General features: G+C 42.7%; 1 protein-coding gene across 1 annotated transcript in view; it reads right to left on the reverse strand.

Moving 5' to 3' along the window:
• LOC145411356 (uncharacterized) overlaps nt 1–16233 on the reverse strand; it is a gene marked incomplete at its 5' end in the record, with an annotated part of 120082 nt that extends 103849 nt beyond the window's left edge. Inside the window, one exon of the mRNA XM_080281381.1 lies at nt 15614–16233. Within this exon, the coding sequence (XP_080137507.1) occupies nt 15614–16233 (620 nt within the window). The remainder of the gene's footprint in view (nt 1–15613) is intronic.
• Between the last annotated feature and the right edge of the window lie 1046 nt (nt 16234–17279).

Here is a 17279-nt window from a genome sequence, read left to right on the forward strand (position 1 = left end):
TTGTCTGTCTGTCTGTCTGCCCGTACTGCTCTGTCTGTCAGCCTCTCTGTCTGCCTGTTTGCCTGACTAATTGTATGTCTGATTGTTTCTTCGTTCTCTCTGACTTCTGCCCAGATACAAAAAATAACAAACATACAAATAAATGAAAAAGTAAATAAAATAAAAACTCACAGCACCCGTACCTACCATGAAATATAGTTCCGATCCTGACCCCACGATTACTGATGCAAAATTTCCGTACGTTTGCAGGTGAAATTTGGCGTGTGGATGCCGCAGAATTTAATTGTTCTGCTACACCTTCATTCGAGTCCTCTTTATCTCAGTACGTTTGTTTGTGATGCATGGAACTCGGGTATATGGCGGGTAAGCGTGTATACTTTGGTTGCCCCAGGGGTATCTGTCTTGAGGAGGATTATATATAGGAAAGCATACGGCAGCAAATCTATTGGGTATATCAAGACTGCTTGGTATAGAAGAAAATATAACGAAAGGTGTCTAGTCTGTGAGTCAAGGATAAAGATAGGAAGGTAAACAGGCTACCCCACCCACCAGTCCCTTTGGGGTGCACCGGCTGGAGCACAATGTTTGAGAGAAAAAACACTCTTGTAATTTCAAAGAGAAGAGTGAATTATGTATGTATTTCATCTCTGCCGGTTATCCAATCATTTTTGCCCATCAGGGACGTAAGGGCTATGCTATGTAGTTCGACGTTTAAGGCGAAGGTGATCGGCTTCACTTACCCGTATGGAATCATGCGAGCAATAAACTCCAACCATCCTTTAGATGTAAACTCTTACAGCTCCTCTCCGGTTGGAGTGCCTAGCCCGACACCACCACCAGGAGTCACGTGGTTACATGGGTTACATGAGTTCTTGTTCCACAGGTCAGATGTTTGCTGATCGGCCTGGAATGTATATATGTACATGGATCAGATCCCCTTAAAGAATACACAAAAATTTAACACAGATATAACTCTTCTAAGCGCCCATCATATAGTTTATTCCTTTCTTGATATCATTTTGTCGCCCAGTACTATACTCTCCATTTTTCCATATTGTTTTAGTAATATGGTGACCAGAACTGAATGCAGCACTCCAAGTGTGGGCAAACTAAGGAATTACAGTATAAAGGCGAGGATAACATTTTCTTATTTGAATTCTAATGTTCCGTCAATGAACCTCGTTAATTTAGTGGCGTTAATTTCAGTTTTTGTGCACTGTTTGCAAGGTTTAAATGGTTAATTATTATCATAATTTCTCTTTAATTCCTTGGTTCCAGTACAACAGACGAATGGCTGCCACTGACCTTGGGAGGCGGTACCATGAGTGTGAAGCGTTGTTTCGAGCTTGGTAACTGGTCTCACAATCAGTACTTTCAGGCTTTGAAATTCAGCATCAAGTAAACAGTCACTGTCCACGCTAAGACTCCCTGTTTTGCAAGTCTTACTATACATCTTTGATTTTTTTTTTACCCAACAGTTTCCAGCAACTGCTGGGAAGTAATTAGCTGGTTATGGCACTTCGTTTACCCACCAGTCCACAGAAAATATCAGCTGTGACGCCACGGACACTCGTACTATTGGGACAGAAGAAGCATGGCGTTATTTTTATATGATTATTTATCTGTTCCTTGATTTCCATTCATGAGCCTGGTGTGTGTATAGCATTGCTAGGAAATAACTTTTGCTGCCAATATTTAGGACTCTGCATTTACTAATATTATACTTCAGTATTATAATCCACATGTGCCCACTTAAATAATTTATCAAAATTTGTCTGAATAATCTGTCTTTATAAAGGTATATCCACTCTCAAACCAAATTTTTTACCATTAAGAATATTTTTTGCAACCCTTGTTTTTGTCAGCATGAAAAAAAAAAATCAAAATTAAAATTTCCGAGATTCCATTAACAAGTTTTATCCAGTCTGATTGTTTTTCATAAATCATGACTCTTGTTAACGTTCTGCACGCAATTAATCGATCCACCTGCGCACATTCCGCTGAAACCCTAACATTTGAGTTTCATTAAGTCGATGGGAACTTTCTCGAACTTTTTCAATAAATCTAGATAAATGATGCCTGATTAATTATTGTTTCATCGTACATAGGTACTGTGGATTTGAAATATTCGAGAGGACTGTCAAACATGAACTACTATTTCAGATAAGCAATGACTCTAACTACGACAAAGGCAAGAAAGAAATAAAGAAAATAGAGAAGGGAGAGAGTATGGAGAATGAACAGGGCATTGGGGAGACTGTGAGAGTGAACGTTAGAGCACCTTCAACATGCAGTGGGACGTGGGAGTTTACGAGTAAGAGAGGGGAGTGTGGGTGAACGGGGAGACAGGGGCAGAAGGAGAGGCCAGCGAGAGGGAGCGGAGAAGAAGAGAGGTGGAAGGGGACGGGCAAGGCGAGTGGAATGATCACTGAATTTGAGTGGGAAGAGTAGCTATCTATCTTTCAGTTACACAGATAGATAGACAGACGGATAGATAGATGGAAAGATTTCAGAGAGAGAGAGAGAGAGAGAGAGAGAGAGAGAGAGAGAGAGCACGGACCATTCAGCCTCCACTAGATAGTCCGGCCTTATCATGTTAGGAAGACCAAATTACTTAGAAGTTCAAGAGTAGGATAGTAAAGCAGATGGTTCTCTCTCCCTGCCTCCAGACCTCTCGAGAACCACCACTACAGATCAACAGGTAGACTCAATAACTTAACAAAAAAAAATCACGAAGGAAATTATGTACACACTGCAGGGAGAAATACTACAAAAATAAATTAATAAAAAATGGTGATTCTTTCCTTAATCCTGAGGTTGGAAAAGGTGTGACAAAAAACGGAAATGAGAGGCATCAGAGGAAGAGGCCAAGGTGAAACAGAGAGTAAGGAGAAAATGAAAGACGGAGTAAAAGTGAGAATGATAAATCGAAAGACGGGAAGTGACAAAGCAGTAAAGAGTGACTGAGTTCAATGAGAGAGAGAGAGAGAGAGAGAGAGAGAGAGAGAGAGAGAGAGAGAGAGAGAGAGATGAGAACACAAGGAGATAAAGTAGGTGGGATATAATGAGAGAAGAATGGATAAAGAGAGGGAGAAAAAAATTGAGATGTAGGAAGAAAGAAGAACTGAAGAAAAAGAAGACGGAAAGGAGGAAGAGAAAGAGGAAAGAAAGAGGGAGCAAGGATGGTAAAATAAAGAGACTGAGAGAAGAATGGATGGAGGGAAGATGAAAATAATGGCCAGATGATTAAAGGTGACAGTGAGAAGAAGGATGTGAAAGAGAGAAGAGAGGAAAAGGGATAAAATGTGAGGAAGGAAAGAAGAAATGGAAAAAGGAGCATGAAGAAAAGGCGAATATAAGGAGTAAGAAGGGGGAAGTGCATAGAAGGTAGACGTGTTACTCATGCAAATCCCAGTGATGAGTAACGCGGTATGAGTCAGTGACACTCTCTCTCTCTCTCTCTCTCTCTCTCTCTCGTTCTTTTACTTTTCTCCTCATACTTCACTTTCCTTCCCCATTTCTTCCTTCCATGTCCCCTCGCTTCTTCCTTTCTCTTCCACCTTCTCACTCTTCTTCCCCCCACCCCCTCTTTTCTCTTCTCATCCTTCTTTCTTACCCGTTCTCCTCCGTCCCATTTTTCCCTCCATTTAAACGGTTTAATGGGCTGAAAACTAATACAAACAAACACATTAACTGAAATGCAGCCACACAGATCCGTAGAGTGCACCAATTTTTGCGAAGGGAGATGGGTACAATTACCTCTTTGAGTGTTAAGGATTTTTTGTGGAAATCATCCTGCATTCTAATGCAATGTTGGCAGTCGTTCATCTGCTTCATTGTTGCAGGAGCCAGACGACTGTACTCAGGTTATGGAATAACACTCCTAGTGATGGGCCAGAAATTTAACTCCCTCAGAACAAAGAAGTTCGCCATTCACTCGGACTTGCTACCATCAGACAGTTTTGTTCAGCTTAAGGAAGACACTTGCTAAATACGGGGGTAATGAGCAATATGGAACTTAATGGGATTTCTTATTCAAACCAGACTTTATAAGTGAAAAAAAAAAAGTATTGATAAAATTTTGATAAGGGTCACATTGGATGAACTTTTGTAAGAGACGTTAGGCAGTATGAAGATGGATCAGAAACAGTTAAGGAAGATCACAGATACCGATTGATATCTGGTGACATTCACAAGCGTTCAAAAAAATGAATGTTTGCTTAAATGTTATGGTCATACTGACTTTATTTATACACATACGCATGCACTCACACACACACACACACACACACACACACACACACACACACACACACACACACACACACAAGGTAGCGTGAGGAGGTCTTGCAAGAATTATTATATCTCTCCCTGCATCTTTTACAGTGCTTCGCGTTTTATGTAGGTCTTCATTAAGTGCAATGCGCAACCTTTTAGTAGGCTCAGTCTTTTAGCTGGCACAGTGTTTTAGTTGGCTCAGTCTCTGCGTGAAATAACGAGACTGACTGAGAATGTATATGCGACTGACGTGAGACGGAGAACGAGATGGAGAGATGATGTGCCAGAGTATGGTAGAGGAGGTGGTGGTGTGTCGTGGGAAGAGGGGTCGTTACTGAGCACGGATAGAAAAGCCTGATGAAACCTTCGTCGAGACCACCCCTTTTTAGGATGCACCGGCAAGTAACTGACAGACAAAGATTCCGTACACTGTTCCATCTCTCTCTCTCTCTCTCTCTCTCTCTCTCTCTCTCAACAACAACAACAAAAATAGGTAGGGCTAGGAGGTCAACGCACTGACACTGCAATTTCGATCCCCAAACACGAAGGTGAAGTAATGTGAATTATTTTGCGATATAAACAGCATCAATATTCCTCCACACACATATCGACGTACCATAAAAGCACCATTGTTCTTACCTGTGTACCCTGCTGCCTGATGACTATTATCTTCTTCTACCATATTCTTTCTACCCACATGTTTTGCGGTTAAGTTTATGGATTTTTTTTTTCTGTAATGAAGGGAATAATGAAGGCTGTGTCTAACCTCTGTAGACTAAGTCTCTCCCTATCAAAATGAAACTGCCTTAAAACAGCGAGGATAAACCAAAAAACTGCGTAACCAGATTGAAGGTGTGGGTCATGCAATACCCAAGTGGTGGCATGAGTGTAATGACCTTGGCCACTTCAGTACTATGTTTTGTGTGTGTGTGTGTGTGTGTGTGTGTGTGTGTGTGTGTGTGTGTGTGTGTGTGTGTGTGTGTGTGTGTGTTATGTAAGTCTTACTGCCACCAGACGATATTATAACTAACGGCAGTCCACCGTCCTCCCTAAGGGAACTAGAGAAGGAATTGAGGGGCCTTAGCAAAACCAGGTAGCTCCCTCACCCATGTATGTCCGTGCCAGCGCGTGAAGGCGTCCCTCTCCAGCACGTTTATATCTTTATCAGACAACTTTATTCAGCTTTGGGGAGACTTCTGGTAATAAAGAGGGTCCAGAAGCTAGTAAAGAAATATGATAAAAACGTTATTTTTCACTTCCTTTAATTACTTTGCTCTTTATGTAGATTTCTATATTGCTAACCGTTGCTTAATTTGCATACACTAGGTTATCTATAATTGTTTGTTATTACTCTGATACCAATCTGACTCGGCCGTCATTATGTTCTCTCTCTCTCTCTCTCTCTCTCTCTCTCTCTCTCAGGCAATATCAACCACTATGACCCTCACATTATATTTCGGCCAGTGTTATTTTTGGCAAGGGTGTGTGGCGGAAGGAAGGAAGGAAGGAGGAAGAAGAGAGTGGGAAGCAGGAAGAAAGGAAGGAAGGAAGGAAGGAAGGAAGGAGGGAGGGAGGGAGGGAGGGAGGGAGGGAGGGAGGGAGGGAGGGAGGGAGGAGGGAGGGAGGAAGAAGAGAGAGGGAAGGAGGAAGGAAACGGAAGAATATAAGAAGGATTAATAGGATGGAAAGCGAGGGAGGAAGGGAGGGATTGTAAAAAGGGAGGAGGAAAAGGCGAGAGGACAGGAGAAAGCTTGGAAGGATGGGCTAGTTTGAAGGAAGGATGGAATGAGAGGAAAGAGTAGGAGACAGAGAAAGGGCAGGAGGACTGAAGGAGGAGAGAGTAGGTGGGAAAGGTGGTAGGAAGGACAGTAGGAAGGAAAGAAGGGAGTGGGAAGGTAAAGGAGAGAGAGAGAGAGAGAGAGAGAGAGAGAGAGAGAGAGAGAGAGAGAGAGAGGAGGGGGGGGGAGAGTAAGAAGAAAGTAAGAAGAAGTAGGTATGAAGAATGAGTAGGATAGAAGAGAGGAAGGAGAAGGGGAGAGAAGGTAGGAAAAAAGAGAGCGTAGAAAGTAGTGGAAGAAATATGGAATAGGAAAATGAAGGGGAAAGAGGAAGCGGGAGGAAGGGAGGAAGGGACGGAGACAGGGAAGGAACGGCAGAGATTAAATAATTCATGACTATTTTTTTAAAGCATTTTTCTTGGTTAACAATATTGAGTATCATTCATAGTGTACTTGGATTTTCGTTCTTTCGTTCATTCTTTTCTTCTTTCTGTTTTTAAGACTTTGCTGTTATCGAAAATATTAAAACAGTTTACTATGTTTAAAACTCATCTGAACAGTTCATTTACACCTCCCCAAAATATTTGTTTTGTATAGATGTATCCGCTCTGTTATTCGTTTTAGTGTTTTCAGCAAATTTAAGGAGTTTACAGCAACAACCTTTAACCGCATTTGTGATTTAAACAGACAGAAAGGAACATAAAATTGAACCCTGTGGACTTGCAACTGTCTTCCACGTCAAGTATCTACCATTAACTTCAAATATTTATTTACTTTCTGCATACCATGTTAGTGATCCACCTCTAACACTGCCATTAAAACTAGTAATGTTAGTTTCTCATGAAGTCTTTTATGGAAAACTTTATCGAATATTTTTTGGAATCTTGATTATTTACTTTAAAGAACTTAGCCTTTGACACACATATCAATAATGTCACTGAATAACTAATGGAAATAAGTGAAATATGATCGATTATTCTGGTATCCATGCTGCTATGAGTCTTTCATGAGATTTTTTTAATGCTTAAATATCTGACAGCTAATTATGGTCTCCAACAACTTGTAAATTAATTAAAAGCTAATTGCATGGTAAATTCCTGATCTTAATTTATTACCTTTTAGGAGACACATTTTCTAGATTGGATACATGAGATGTAGTGCCTCTCCTCTCCTCTCCTCTCTCTCTCTTCTTTTAAAGCTCTTGGAGATACTTTACCAGGTGTGGGTGTTTTGTTGCTTTTCAATTTATTCATTGCAAACAGTACATAGTCGTATCTCTCACAGATCATAATATCACTATTTATGCTGGGTTCTTCTTAACATACGAGGGAAGATGAAGGAATCAAGCATGGAAGGAGTTGGGATAGAAACGGATAGCGTAGAATGGATGCAGGTAGACGGAGGGAGAAAAAAAAAAAAGATGAAGGCTGAAAGGAGAGAGAAGAAAAGACAGATAATAGAAAAGAAATAAGAATGAAAAAAGGTATGGAAGGAGAAAAAATGATAAACTATTTCCGTCAAACACAACAGATGCTGACAAACATCACACAAGGACAGGGGGAGAATTTTGACCTAACCCTGTGCTCTTGACTTTTGAGCGACTGTACTCCAAATGAACTCCCTTCGTTCTTGTCTTACCCCCAGTCCTTCCACTAAGTTTGGTCAGAATAGTATCAAAGCCGAGTTGACTTTGCCACTGAATTCGAGTTGTGACGAACAGATTACCCCCTTGGTTGACCCTCAACCGTTTAACCAAATTGTCGATGTAAAATTATGAGAAACCTGTACACCGCATCTCGATCTCTTACAGACGTAGGTAGTCAGTCAGCGAGGAAAATGTTTAGATGCCTGTCAGCAGCTAACAAGGAAAGATACAAGGATGAAAGGGAACACGAGTAAAGGATGATACGAGGAAAGTGAATAACTGGAAGAGAAGAGACGAGAAGAGAAGAGACGAGAAGAGAGAGAGAGAGAGAGAGAGAGAGAGAGAGAGAGAGAGAGAGAGAGAGAGAGACTTCAGGAGATGAAATATTGACTTGAGTGAACAGGCAAACATGCTCAACCGCCGCTCTCTCTCTTCATCTCTCTCTCTCTCTCTCTCTTTCTCTCTCTCTCTCTCTCTCTCTCTCTCTCTCTCTCCATTTAAGTCATTCGCGACACATAATAACTGCTTAATTTCTCTGTCTCCCCGGCATCAACATTTCCATTTTTAGTCAATCATTTATTACTTTCTCTCTCCAGCATCCAACACATTTGTAAGAATTCTAACTCATTTAACCCCATTCCTAACCAATATATTTTGTTTATTACACTTTACTGCCCTTTTCTGTGTTATATAAATCCATCTAATATCGCCATACGCTGGATAAATAACGTACAAAAGGATATTAACCAACCATATCCAAAAATAAATCGCTAAGGAAGAAGTGTCAGGGAGCTTCCTTAACCCGGCGAGAATAAAAGCCCATGTGAACGAAGACTATATAAGAAAAAAGAAAAAGAAAAAAGAAAAGGTCAAAAAATGGGCGTCTGCGGATGGAATATACACAGTAAAAACGCGTCCTCGTGCAGAAGAGATTTACCATTTTCCACTACCATTCTATTCCATCCCTTCCCATCACTATCCTCCACTTCTACCCCCCCCCCTTCTCCTTCCCCTTCCCAATTTTCTTTACCTCCTTTCAAAACAACTTTCCATTGTCCTGCCATTTACTCGTACTGTTCAACTGCTTCCCAAACTCTTTATCCATTCTCTTTCGACTTTTCCTTTACTGCAGTTTTCGTTGCCAATTATTTTACTTGCACACACATTCCTTTTCTGTCTCCCTTTCCATTAGTTACTCCACTGTTCACTTATCTGCTCTCTCTCTCTCTCTCTCTCTCTCTCTCTCCTCATTCCGGCCCTCCTCGCCTTAATCTACATCATCGCCCCGCCTTTTCACCGCCCCCCGCCCCCACTCTTTTGCAGGGTCGGCGCGCCCTTCAAAGAGACAAGGTGGCTAATGCAAAACCAATACCTTATCTCTGCTCTCGATGATCACGCTTTGTCGGGGAAAGAGCCGTGAAGGAGGGAGGGAGAGAAGGAGGGAGAGAGGGAGGGAGGGAGGGAGTGGATCCTGGGAGGGAGAGAGGGAAGGGTGAGGGAGGATAAGAAGCGTATGAGATAAGGAAAGGGAGGAGGAGGGACGGTGGGGAGAGGAAGAAGGAAGGGGGTGAAAAAGGGAAAGAGAGAGAGAGAGATATTGGGAAGGTACAGAGGGGAGACAAATATGGAAACGAACAGAATCGGGGAAAAACAGAGGAAAAAGGAGAGGGAAATGACACAGAAAAGAAGAGAGCTGAAAGAAAAGATGTGGCGAGAAGAAGGAAGGATGGAGAAAGACGGGAATAAGAAATAAGGGATGATGGATAGTGAGGGGGAGAAGGGAGAGGGGAAAAGAAAGATCAGAGAGAGAGGAAAGAATCTGAAAGGAGGAGGAGGAAGGCGAGGAGGGAGGGGAAAGAAGCTATTAGGAGGAAAGGAGGGAGGGAAAAGAAGTCGTAGGGAGGGAAGCAGGAGCGAAAGAAGTTGTAGGTAGGGAAGGAGGGAGAGGAAAGAAGTTGTAGGGAGGGAAGCAGGAAGGGGAATGTTGTAGGGAGGGAAGGAGAGGTTAGTGGTAGAAGTGTAAAAAGAGAGAGTGGGGCAAGAGAAGGGAAGGAGATAAGAAAAGTGGGAGATGGAATGGGGAGAAAGGAAAGCATGGAAGGAAAAGAGATGCTCTACTTAAAGGAGGAATTAAAGTACAGAAATATTTGATAGATGAGAGGCCATTTGAGGTTTTGGTAAAGTGAAGCACCATGTGAGGCCTCAGTAAAGTAAACTACCATGCGTGTAAAATCCTTAAAGAGCTAAAGTGAAGCACCGTGTTGGGCTTCGGTAAAATAAAGCTCCTTGCATGCGATATTACGATGCGACTGACTGTCATTCCTGGAAAAGCTCAAGCATGTAAGAAGGACGGGAGGAGACAGGAAAGGGAGGAAGGGAGAGAGAAAGGAGGAAGCAAAGGTAATGAGAGAGGGATGAGAGAGAGAAGGGAAATATGGGAGAGGTGAAATGGAGGCAAAAGAGACGGAGAGAAAGCAAAGAAAGCAGAGGGAAGAGAGAGGTGGAAAAGGGAGGGAGGAAAGGAAAAGAATGTGGTGGTGAAAGGGGGAGAGAGAAAAGGGAATGGGTAAAGGAAAATACGATGTTTATTTTCGCTGTTTCAAGACCATTTCACTCATCTCACAAAAGACCTAATTTCTCACCCTCCTCTCTCTCTCTCTCTCTCTCCCCCCCACCTTTTTTCTCTCCTTCCATCTTTCCTTTCTCTTGTTCTAGTCTTTCACTCTCCCTCTCTCGTACTTTCTCCTTCCCGCTTTCCTCCTTTCTCTCTCTCTCTTTTCCACTTTCTTTCACCCTTTTCTCCTACATTCTCTCTCTCTTTCCTGTAAGGGTGAGAAAGAAGAGAGATAAAAAAAAGAAGGAGAAAGTGAATGGTGAGCTAATTTGTTGGAAGGAGTAACTGGAAAGGAAGAACAGGAGACTAGGGAGAAAACTAAGGGGAAGGAGAGAAGGAAAAGGTAGGAAGGAGGCAGGAAGGAGGGAGAGGAAGTGGAGGTAGGATGGAGGAAGAGGTAGGAAGAAGGGGAGAAGGAAGAGATAAGAAGAAGGGAAAGAAGGAAGAAGTAGGAAGATGGGAGTTAAAGAAAGAGGTAAGGAGGGAGAAAATGAAGCGATGAGACTAAGAAATATGAGGATGAGGAAGGAAGGAGGGAGATAAGAAGAGGCAGGAAGAAGGGAGGGAAGGAAGAGGCAGGAAGAAGGGAGGGAAGGAAGAGGCAGGAAGAAGGGAGGGAAGGGAGGGACGGAAGAGGCAGGAAGAAGGGAGAAAAGGAAGAGGTAGGAAGAAGGGAGAAAAGGAAGAGGTAGGAAGGAGGGAGAAAAGGGGAAGGAAAGAAGGACAAGGTGAGAGGAAATTAGTTAAAAGGGTACAGAGGAAAATAATCACCAACACCTGTACTGATTCTTTGCCATTCAATACAGCAGACTTATTTGTATTCATTTGTATATGTATCTGTCTATATCAATCAGTGTCTGTTTATGTCTATCTATCTGTATCTGTCTGTCAATCTATATCTGAATGTCTGTCTATCTAGCCTATCTATCTATCTATCTGTCTGTTTTTTAGTCTGTCTGTCTGTCATTTTGTCTCTCTCTCTCTGTCAATGAACCCACCTATCTATCTATGTTTCTCTCTATGGATTATCTATCTACCAACTACCTGCCACGTATCCCGTAAGGGGGGGGCGGCGTCAAAACAATAAACAAGGCACTTCTATCCCTCCTCAGTAACGACCCCTCTTCCCACGGTCCACCACCCCTTGCTAACCCTCGATTTTATATCAGAAAAACAAGAAATCGTCTGGATGAAAAAATATATATGTAAAGAAATAAGAGGGGGATTTTTTTTCTTTTTTAATCCTTTCAGTATTAATGGTCCTTCCCAAGCTGAGAAAAATCCCCTGACAGAAGCAGGATTAAGGTGAAGAAGGTGTTATGGTTGGGAAGGATTTATGGGTTGCATGTCTGTCTGTCTACTCTCTCTATATGTCTGTCAATCTATCTGTCTGTCTAAAAACGTAATGTATAGGGTTGATATTTCTGATGCTGGAGAAAGAAAAGCAGGACGGAAATAACTGAGGAATAAGGGGTGATGAGAAAAAAGGTGTACAGAGGAAAGGCGAAGAGGTGAGAAACAAGATCTAAAGACTAACTCTGTGTACTCCCCTGGCTGTACTTCATGCCCTCAGAGCTCTTCCTTCACATTGATTCTCTTTCATCCTACTTACATGCACTTCCCATTCCTACCTACCTGTTTAACTTTTAATTCCCATCATCTCTAGAGGCACCTGACTACTTAGCAACAACAACAACAACAACAACAGCCAATATTATCACCAAACTTTACTCCATCACCCTCCCCCCCCCAAAAAAAAAACTATCAATACCATCTACCACCCCAAAACCATTACCACCATCACCACTACCAATACCGCAACCACCTCCACTAACACCATAACCCCCACCAATACCACAGCCTCCACCAATAAACCAACACCCTCACCAATACCTCAATCTCCACCAGCATCACAGCCACCAGTACCAATACCACAATTCCTTAGCTTTGTAATTACCTTCCTTGGCTAGTTTTTCCATGTGCATTTGTCCTCTAGTCTTTTCAACGCTGTGTGTCCCGGCGTATCGAAATAAAGAGATTCTAGGTTTGATTATTTTTTATTGAACTTTATTTGGAAGGTACAATTTTACAGGCGTCTAAGAACTGATATAAAATTGCTTTCATAAATATAACCATCAATAGTACCATCAATACACATCATCAGTACCACCAGTCATCAGCTTTACTACCACAGCAATTACCAGTATGATTATCAGTATCGCTACCACCTAAAGTGCTACCACACTCAGTATTACCACAATCACCAGTATTATCGCCACGACCATCATACCACCATCACATTTAAAACCACCACCAGCAGAATCACCACAGCCTCAATCACCATCAGTACCTTCACTAGAACTACCACCATCCACACCGCCACCATTATAACACCACCATTACTCTCACCACCATTACTCTCACCACCAATACCACCACCACCACCATTACCAGTACCACCACCACCACCACCAATATCCCTCTCAACACAACCAATACTATCCTTCTCACCACCACCAATACCACCCCCCTTATCACCACCAATACCCCCTCTCACCACCACTAATATCCCCCCCACCATCAATACCCTCACCACAACTACCAGCATCAGAGGCCCTCTTAACCAGCCGAGATGCGGGAACTTAGAGTCTCAAGAGCCAACCCTCACCGTGGCTGGACCTTACAAACTACTCCAAACTTGTCTCCTCTCCTCTCCCCCTCCCCTCTCTCCCATGCTCTCTCCTCTCTCTTTTCCAATCTCCCCCACACTCCTCTTGCTCCTCCTCTCTCCTCTGCCTGCCTCATTCTCCCCCTTCCTCTGCATTCCCTGACTGCTTCCGGTACCCCCCTTCACCCTTCCTTCTCTATCTGCCTATCAGTCCTCTTTCCCCTTATCCCTCCTTCCTCTCCCCTCCCCTCCCCTCCCCACTCTCTCTCTTCCTTCCTCCTCTTCTCTCCCCTTTACTGCCTTCCTTTCAATCCTCCTCTTCCTCTTTCTTCTCTCTTCCTTTCAATCCTCCTCTTCCTCTTTCTTCTCTCTTCCTTCTCCCCTCCTCCGTCCCTTTCTCCTGACCCTCGTTATCCCTCTTCCTCTCCTGCCTGCCCTGCCTGATTGGGGATATATATACCTGCTTGATCCGATTATTGACCTGTCTACTTTAATTAAGTTATAGATCTTCCTGCCTTGACTAATCCCCTTAATTCGATGGTCTTTTTAATTCTTGTTGCTGCAAGACAATTTTATTAAGATTAAGAGAACACGCTAATGATGCTGCTGATGATGACCATACCTAATCCCCTTCCCGTTTGAAGAGTCTAACCGAAGGTGCATAAAATCAATTTGCTCTTCCGACCTACGGTGTCTTTATTACTGGATTTGAAGTAAGCCGTGCAGGAAATTAAATGTGGGCTCTGATATTATGTCCTTTCATATGCGAACACATTTTTGCAGTCTTAGTTCGGTTTAGCGTTCTTGTAATAATCATTATCATCATCATCATTGTTATCGTCTCTGTCGTCGTCTCGACAGTTTTTTCTTCCTACATCAAGATGAAATGTTGCAGGATCCATTTTATCATCATCACCATCATCATCATCATCATCATCATCATCGTCATCATCATCATTCCGACACCTACATTTAAGGAGAGAAGGCATGAATGTGATAAAGAAAATGTTAACAGCATGACCACTGAAATGGGTCAGACAAATCCACACACCACTGAAACCCCCGGAATCCTGGTATCATGATCATTTACATAAATATTTATTTCTATATCTATATGTATATCTATCTATCTATCTATATATTTATCTATTTATCTATCTATTGCCAGACGCCTCAATCCCGTTTGGGGTGGCCACAAACAAATCGCCTCCAAGTCGCCATGTCCCCCGCCATTTCACTGCCCTGCTCCCAACTCACACCCCCCTTTCTCATATACCTCTCCACCCCATCCCTCCATCTCATCCTCGGCCTCCCCCTCCCTCTTCCCCCCTCCACCTCACTCACATACACTCTCTTCGTCAGTCTTTCACCCTCCATCCTCTCCACATGGCCATATACTGTATGTATATATATATATATATATATATATATATATATATATATATATATATATATATATATATATATATATCATTTTTCTTTATAAATGCGCTTCTCATACACCTGTCGGATAGTCAATCTGTTGCCTGTCAAGTTAAGAACAGGGTGTCAGTCCCTTGTCATGTATTCCCCTATACCGATGATGTGCACAGTATAGACCCTGCTGTATGCACACTACAAGACCGACTGACGCACACAAACATAACCAATGCCACACTTCAGTTTTCATCTTCACCTACATCAGTACAGATACCCTTCCAGATGCATAGGCTACTTGGCTAACATAAGGAAGAGTGAATTCTAGCTATCACTCTCTCTCTGAGAAGGTCTGATCCTCCAATGGACGTCATGCGAACTGGGTACATTAGATATATACAGATGGAACTTATGTTGGTTATTGAATTTTTTCCAAGTTTGTGGACACTAAAGTTTAAAGCCTGGACACTGAACTTTTGGCTTGCAGTTTAAGACCTCTCGAACTTTTTTATATAAGGTCTTAAGAATATTTATAATAACCCCTTCTGTCTGATGAAGCATTTCCGGCTCTGTTCTTCCTTTTCTCAGACGACTTTCTTCACCTTTGGACAAACGTCTTTAACTGGGATTTTTTAACATATACCCATCAATAATAAATTCTCAACAAGCGATCTCCCCTGACCTGTATCACGTCGTCAGTTCGGCAGCCACAGTTATAAAATACGCTCTCAGGTCGAAGGGGTTAATGATCATGGAACTTTGGAATCTACCTGTATGTTCATTAAATCTAGTATCAACTTAAAACTCCATCCCTAATTCTGTCATATATTAAATCTACAGTGTCTGAATTTCGCGATTTTTTTAACTTGCAATTTTCAAGAGTTTAAACATCACGATCTCAATACCAATCATTTTGTAAACATACGGTTCCTGACTCATTATTATAAATATGTCGTCTCTAAATCTCTCTATGTTAAGGTCGTGATCTCAGTCTAAACTCGTAATCTCAACTCAAGCTCGTGATCTCAACTCAAGCTCGTGATCTCAATTCGGGCTCGTGATCTGCAGCGTTCCTGTCAGATATCTCGACAAAGGGAGACGGCTGTGGGGGATGGCAGGTTGTTTGTGGTGGGTCTTATAACTGCGGCTGTGTCTATATTCAGCTCTCTCGATATTATGTGCTCCTTACAAGTCACTGAGCAGACTCCTCCCATGTGTGTGTGTGTGTGTGTGTGTGTGTGTGTGTGTGTGTGTGTGTGTGTGTGTGTGTGTGTGTGTGTGTGTGTGTGTGTGTGTGTGTGTGTGTGTGTGTGTGTGTGTGTGTGTGTGTGTGTGTGTGTGTGTGTGTGTGTGTGTGTGTGTGTGTGTGTGTGTGTGTGTGTGTGTGTGTGTGTGTGTGTGTGTGTGTGTGTGTGTGTGTGTGTGTGTGTGTGTGTGTGTGTGTGTGTGTGTGTGTGTGTGTGTGTGTGTGTGTGTGTGTGTGTGTGTGTGTGTGTGTGTGTGTGTGTGTGTGTGTGTGTGTGTGTGTGTGTGTGTGTGTGTGTGTGTGTGTGTGTGTGTGTGTGTGTGTGTGTGTGTGTGTGTGTGTGTGTGTGTGTGTGTGTGTGTGTGTGTGTGTGTGTGTGTGTGTGTGTGTGTGTGTGTGTGTGTGTGTGTGTGTGTGTGTGTGTGTGTGTGTGTGTGTGTGTGTGTGTGTGTGTGTGTGTGTGTGTGTGTGTGTGTGTGTGTGTGTGTGTGTGTGTGTGTGTGTGTGTGTGTGTGTGTGTGTGTGTGTGTGTGTGTGTGTGTGTGTGTGTGTGTGTGTGTGTGTGTGTGTGTGTGTGTGTGTGTGTGTGTGTGTGTGTGTGTGTGTGTGTGTGTGTGTGTAAGAAGGGATTAAATGTGTTGCGAAAGGGAGGTGCTTGAGATGAGTAAGTGTATGGTGAAAGAAAGATGCCTTAAGAGGTTAAGTGTCGTGTGTGTGCGAGATGCATCAGGTGAGGGTGTTGTAGAGAGAGATACACGAGATGAATAAGTGTATTTTACAGTGCATGAGGTGGGTAAGTGTGCTGTGAAAGAGGTGCATAAAGACGAGTAAGTGGAGTGCACAGAGAGATGCATGATGTCAGTGTGCTGTGAGAAAGATGCATGAGGCGAATGTGTTGTGCGAGTGAAGCGTAAGAGGTGAATATGTGTTGTGGAGTGAGGTGCATGAGGTAAGTAAGTGTTCAGTGGAGTGAGGTGCATGAGGTAAGTATGTGTAGTAGAGTGAGGTGCAAGAGGTAATTGTGTAGTGGAGTGATGTGTATGAGGTAAGCATGACGTGGAGTGAGGTGCACGAGGTAAGTAAGTAAGTGCTGTGGAGTGAGACTCATGAGGTATGTGTGATGTGGAGTGAGGTGCATGAGGTGATTGCATTGTGGAGAGAAGTGCACGTAAGGCAAATATGTTGTTGTGAAAATATTAGGGGTTAGCAGGGACCCCTTCCACTGCAATAGACCTTCTGTAAGCTACATAAAATTGTCCGTGGGGGAGCAGAAATAAAACACGATATCCTAATGAAGGGAGTATAAAGCCCTTCAGTCCGGTGATGTATTTTCTTCACTTATTCTTGCTATTTTAAGACGATTTCATTCAACTTAGGATAGTTTCCGTGGCAGAGGATTATATAAAGCCTTCATTTAGCCTACCTATCAGTAGGAGAGTGTTTCTCAAGTTGAATACAATCCTCTGTTATTAGCAGGAGTAACCTAAAACTGTCTCCCTCTGTCTGTATATCCTGCTTCCTATGATCTCCAGTCTTTCAAACGCAGTGTGTCCAGGCACCTCGAAATGATCGGATCTTGAATTTGGCTCTCTCTTGTATTTTGTTTTTCTCTTGGAAGGAACGGTTTTGCGGGC

This window comes from Coenobita brevimanus, chromosome 89, assembly GCF_032717465.1.
Source record: "Coenobita brevimanus isolate Jiangsu-jjx chromosome 89, ASM3271746v2, whole genome shotgun sequence".
Lineage (NCBI taxonomy): Eukaryota > Metazoa > Arthropoda > Malacostraca > Decapoda > Coenobitidae > Coenobita > Coenobita brevimanus.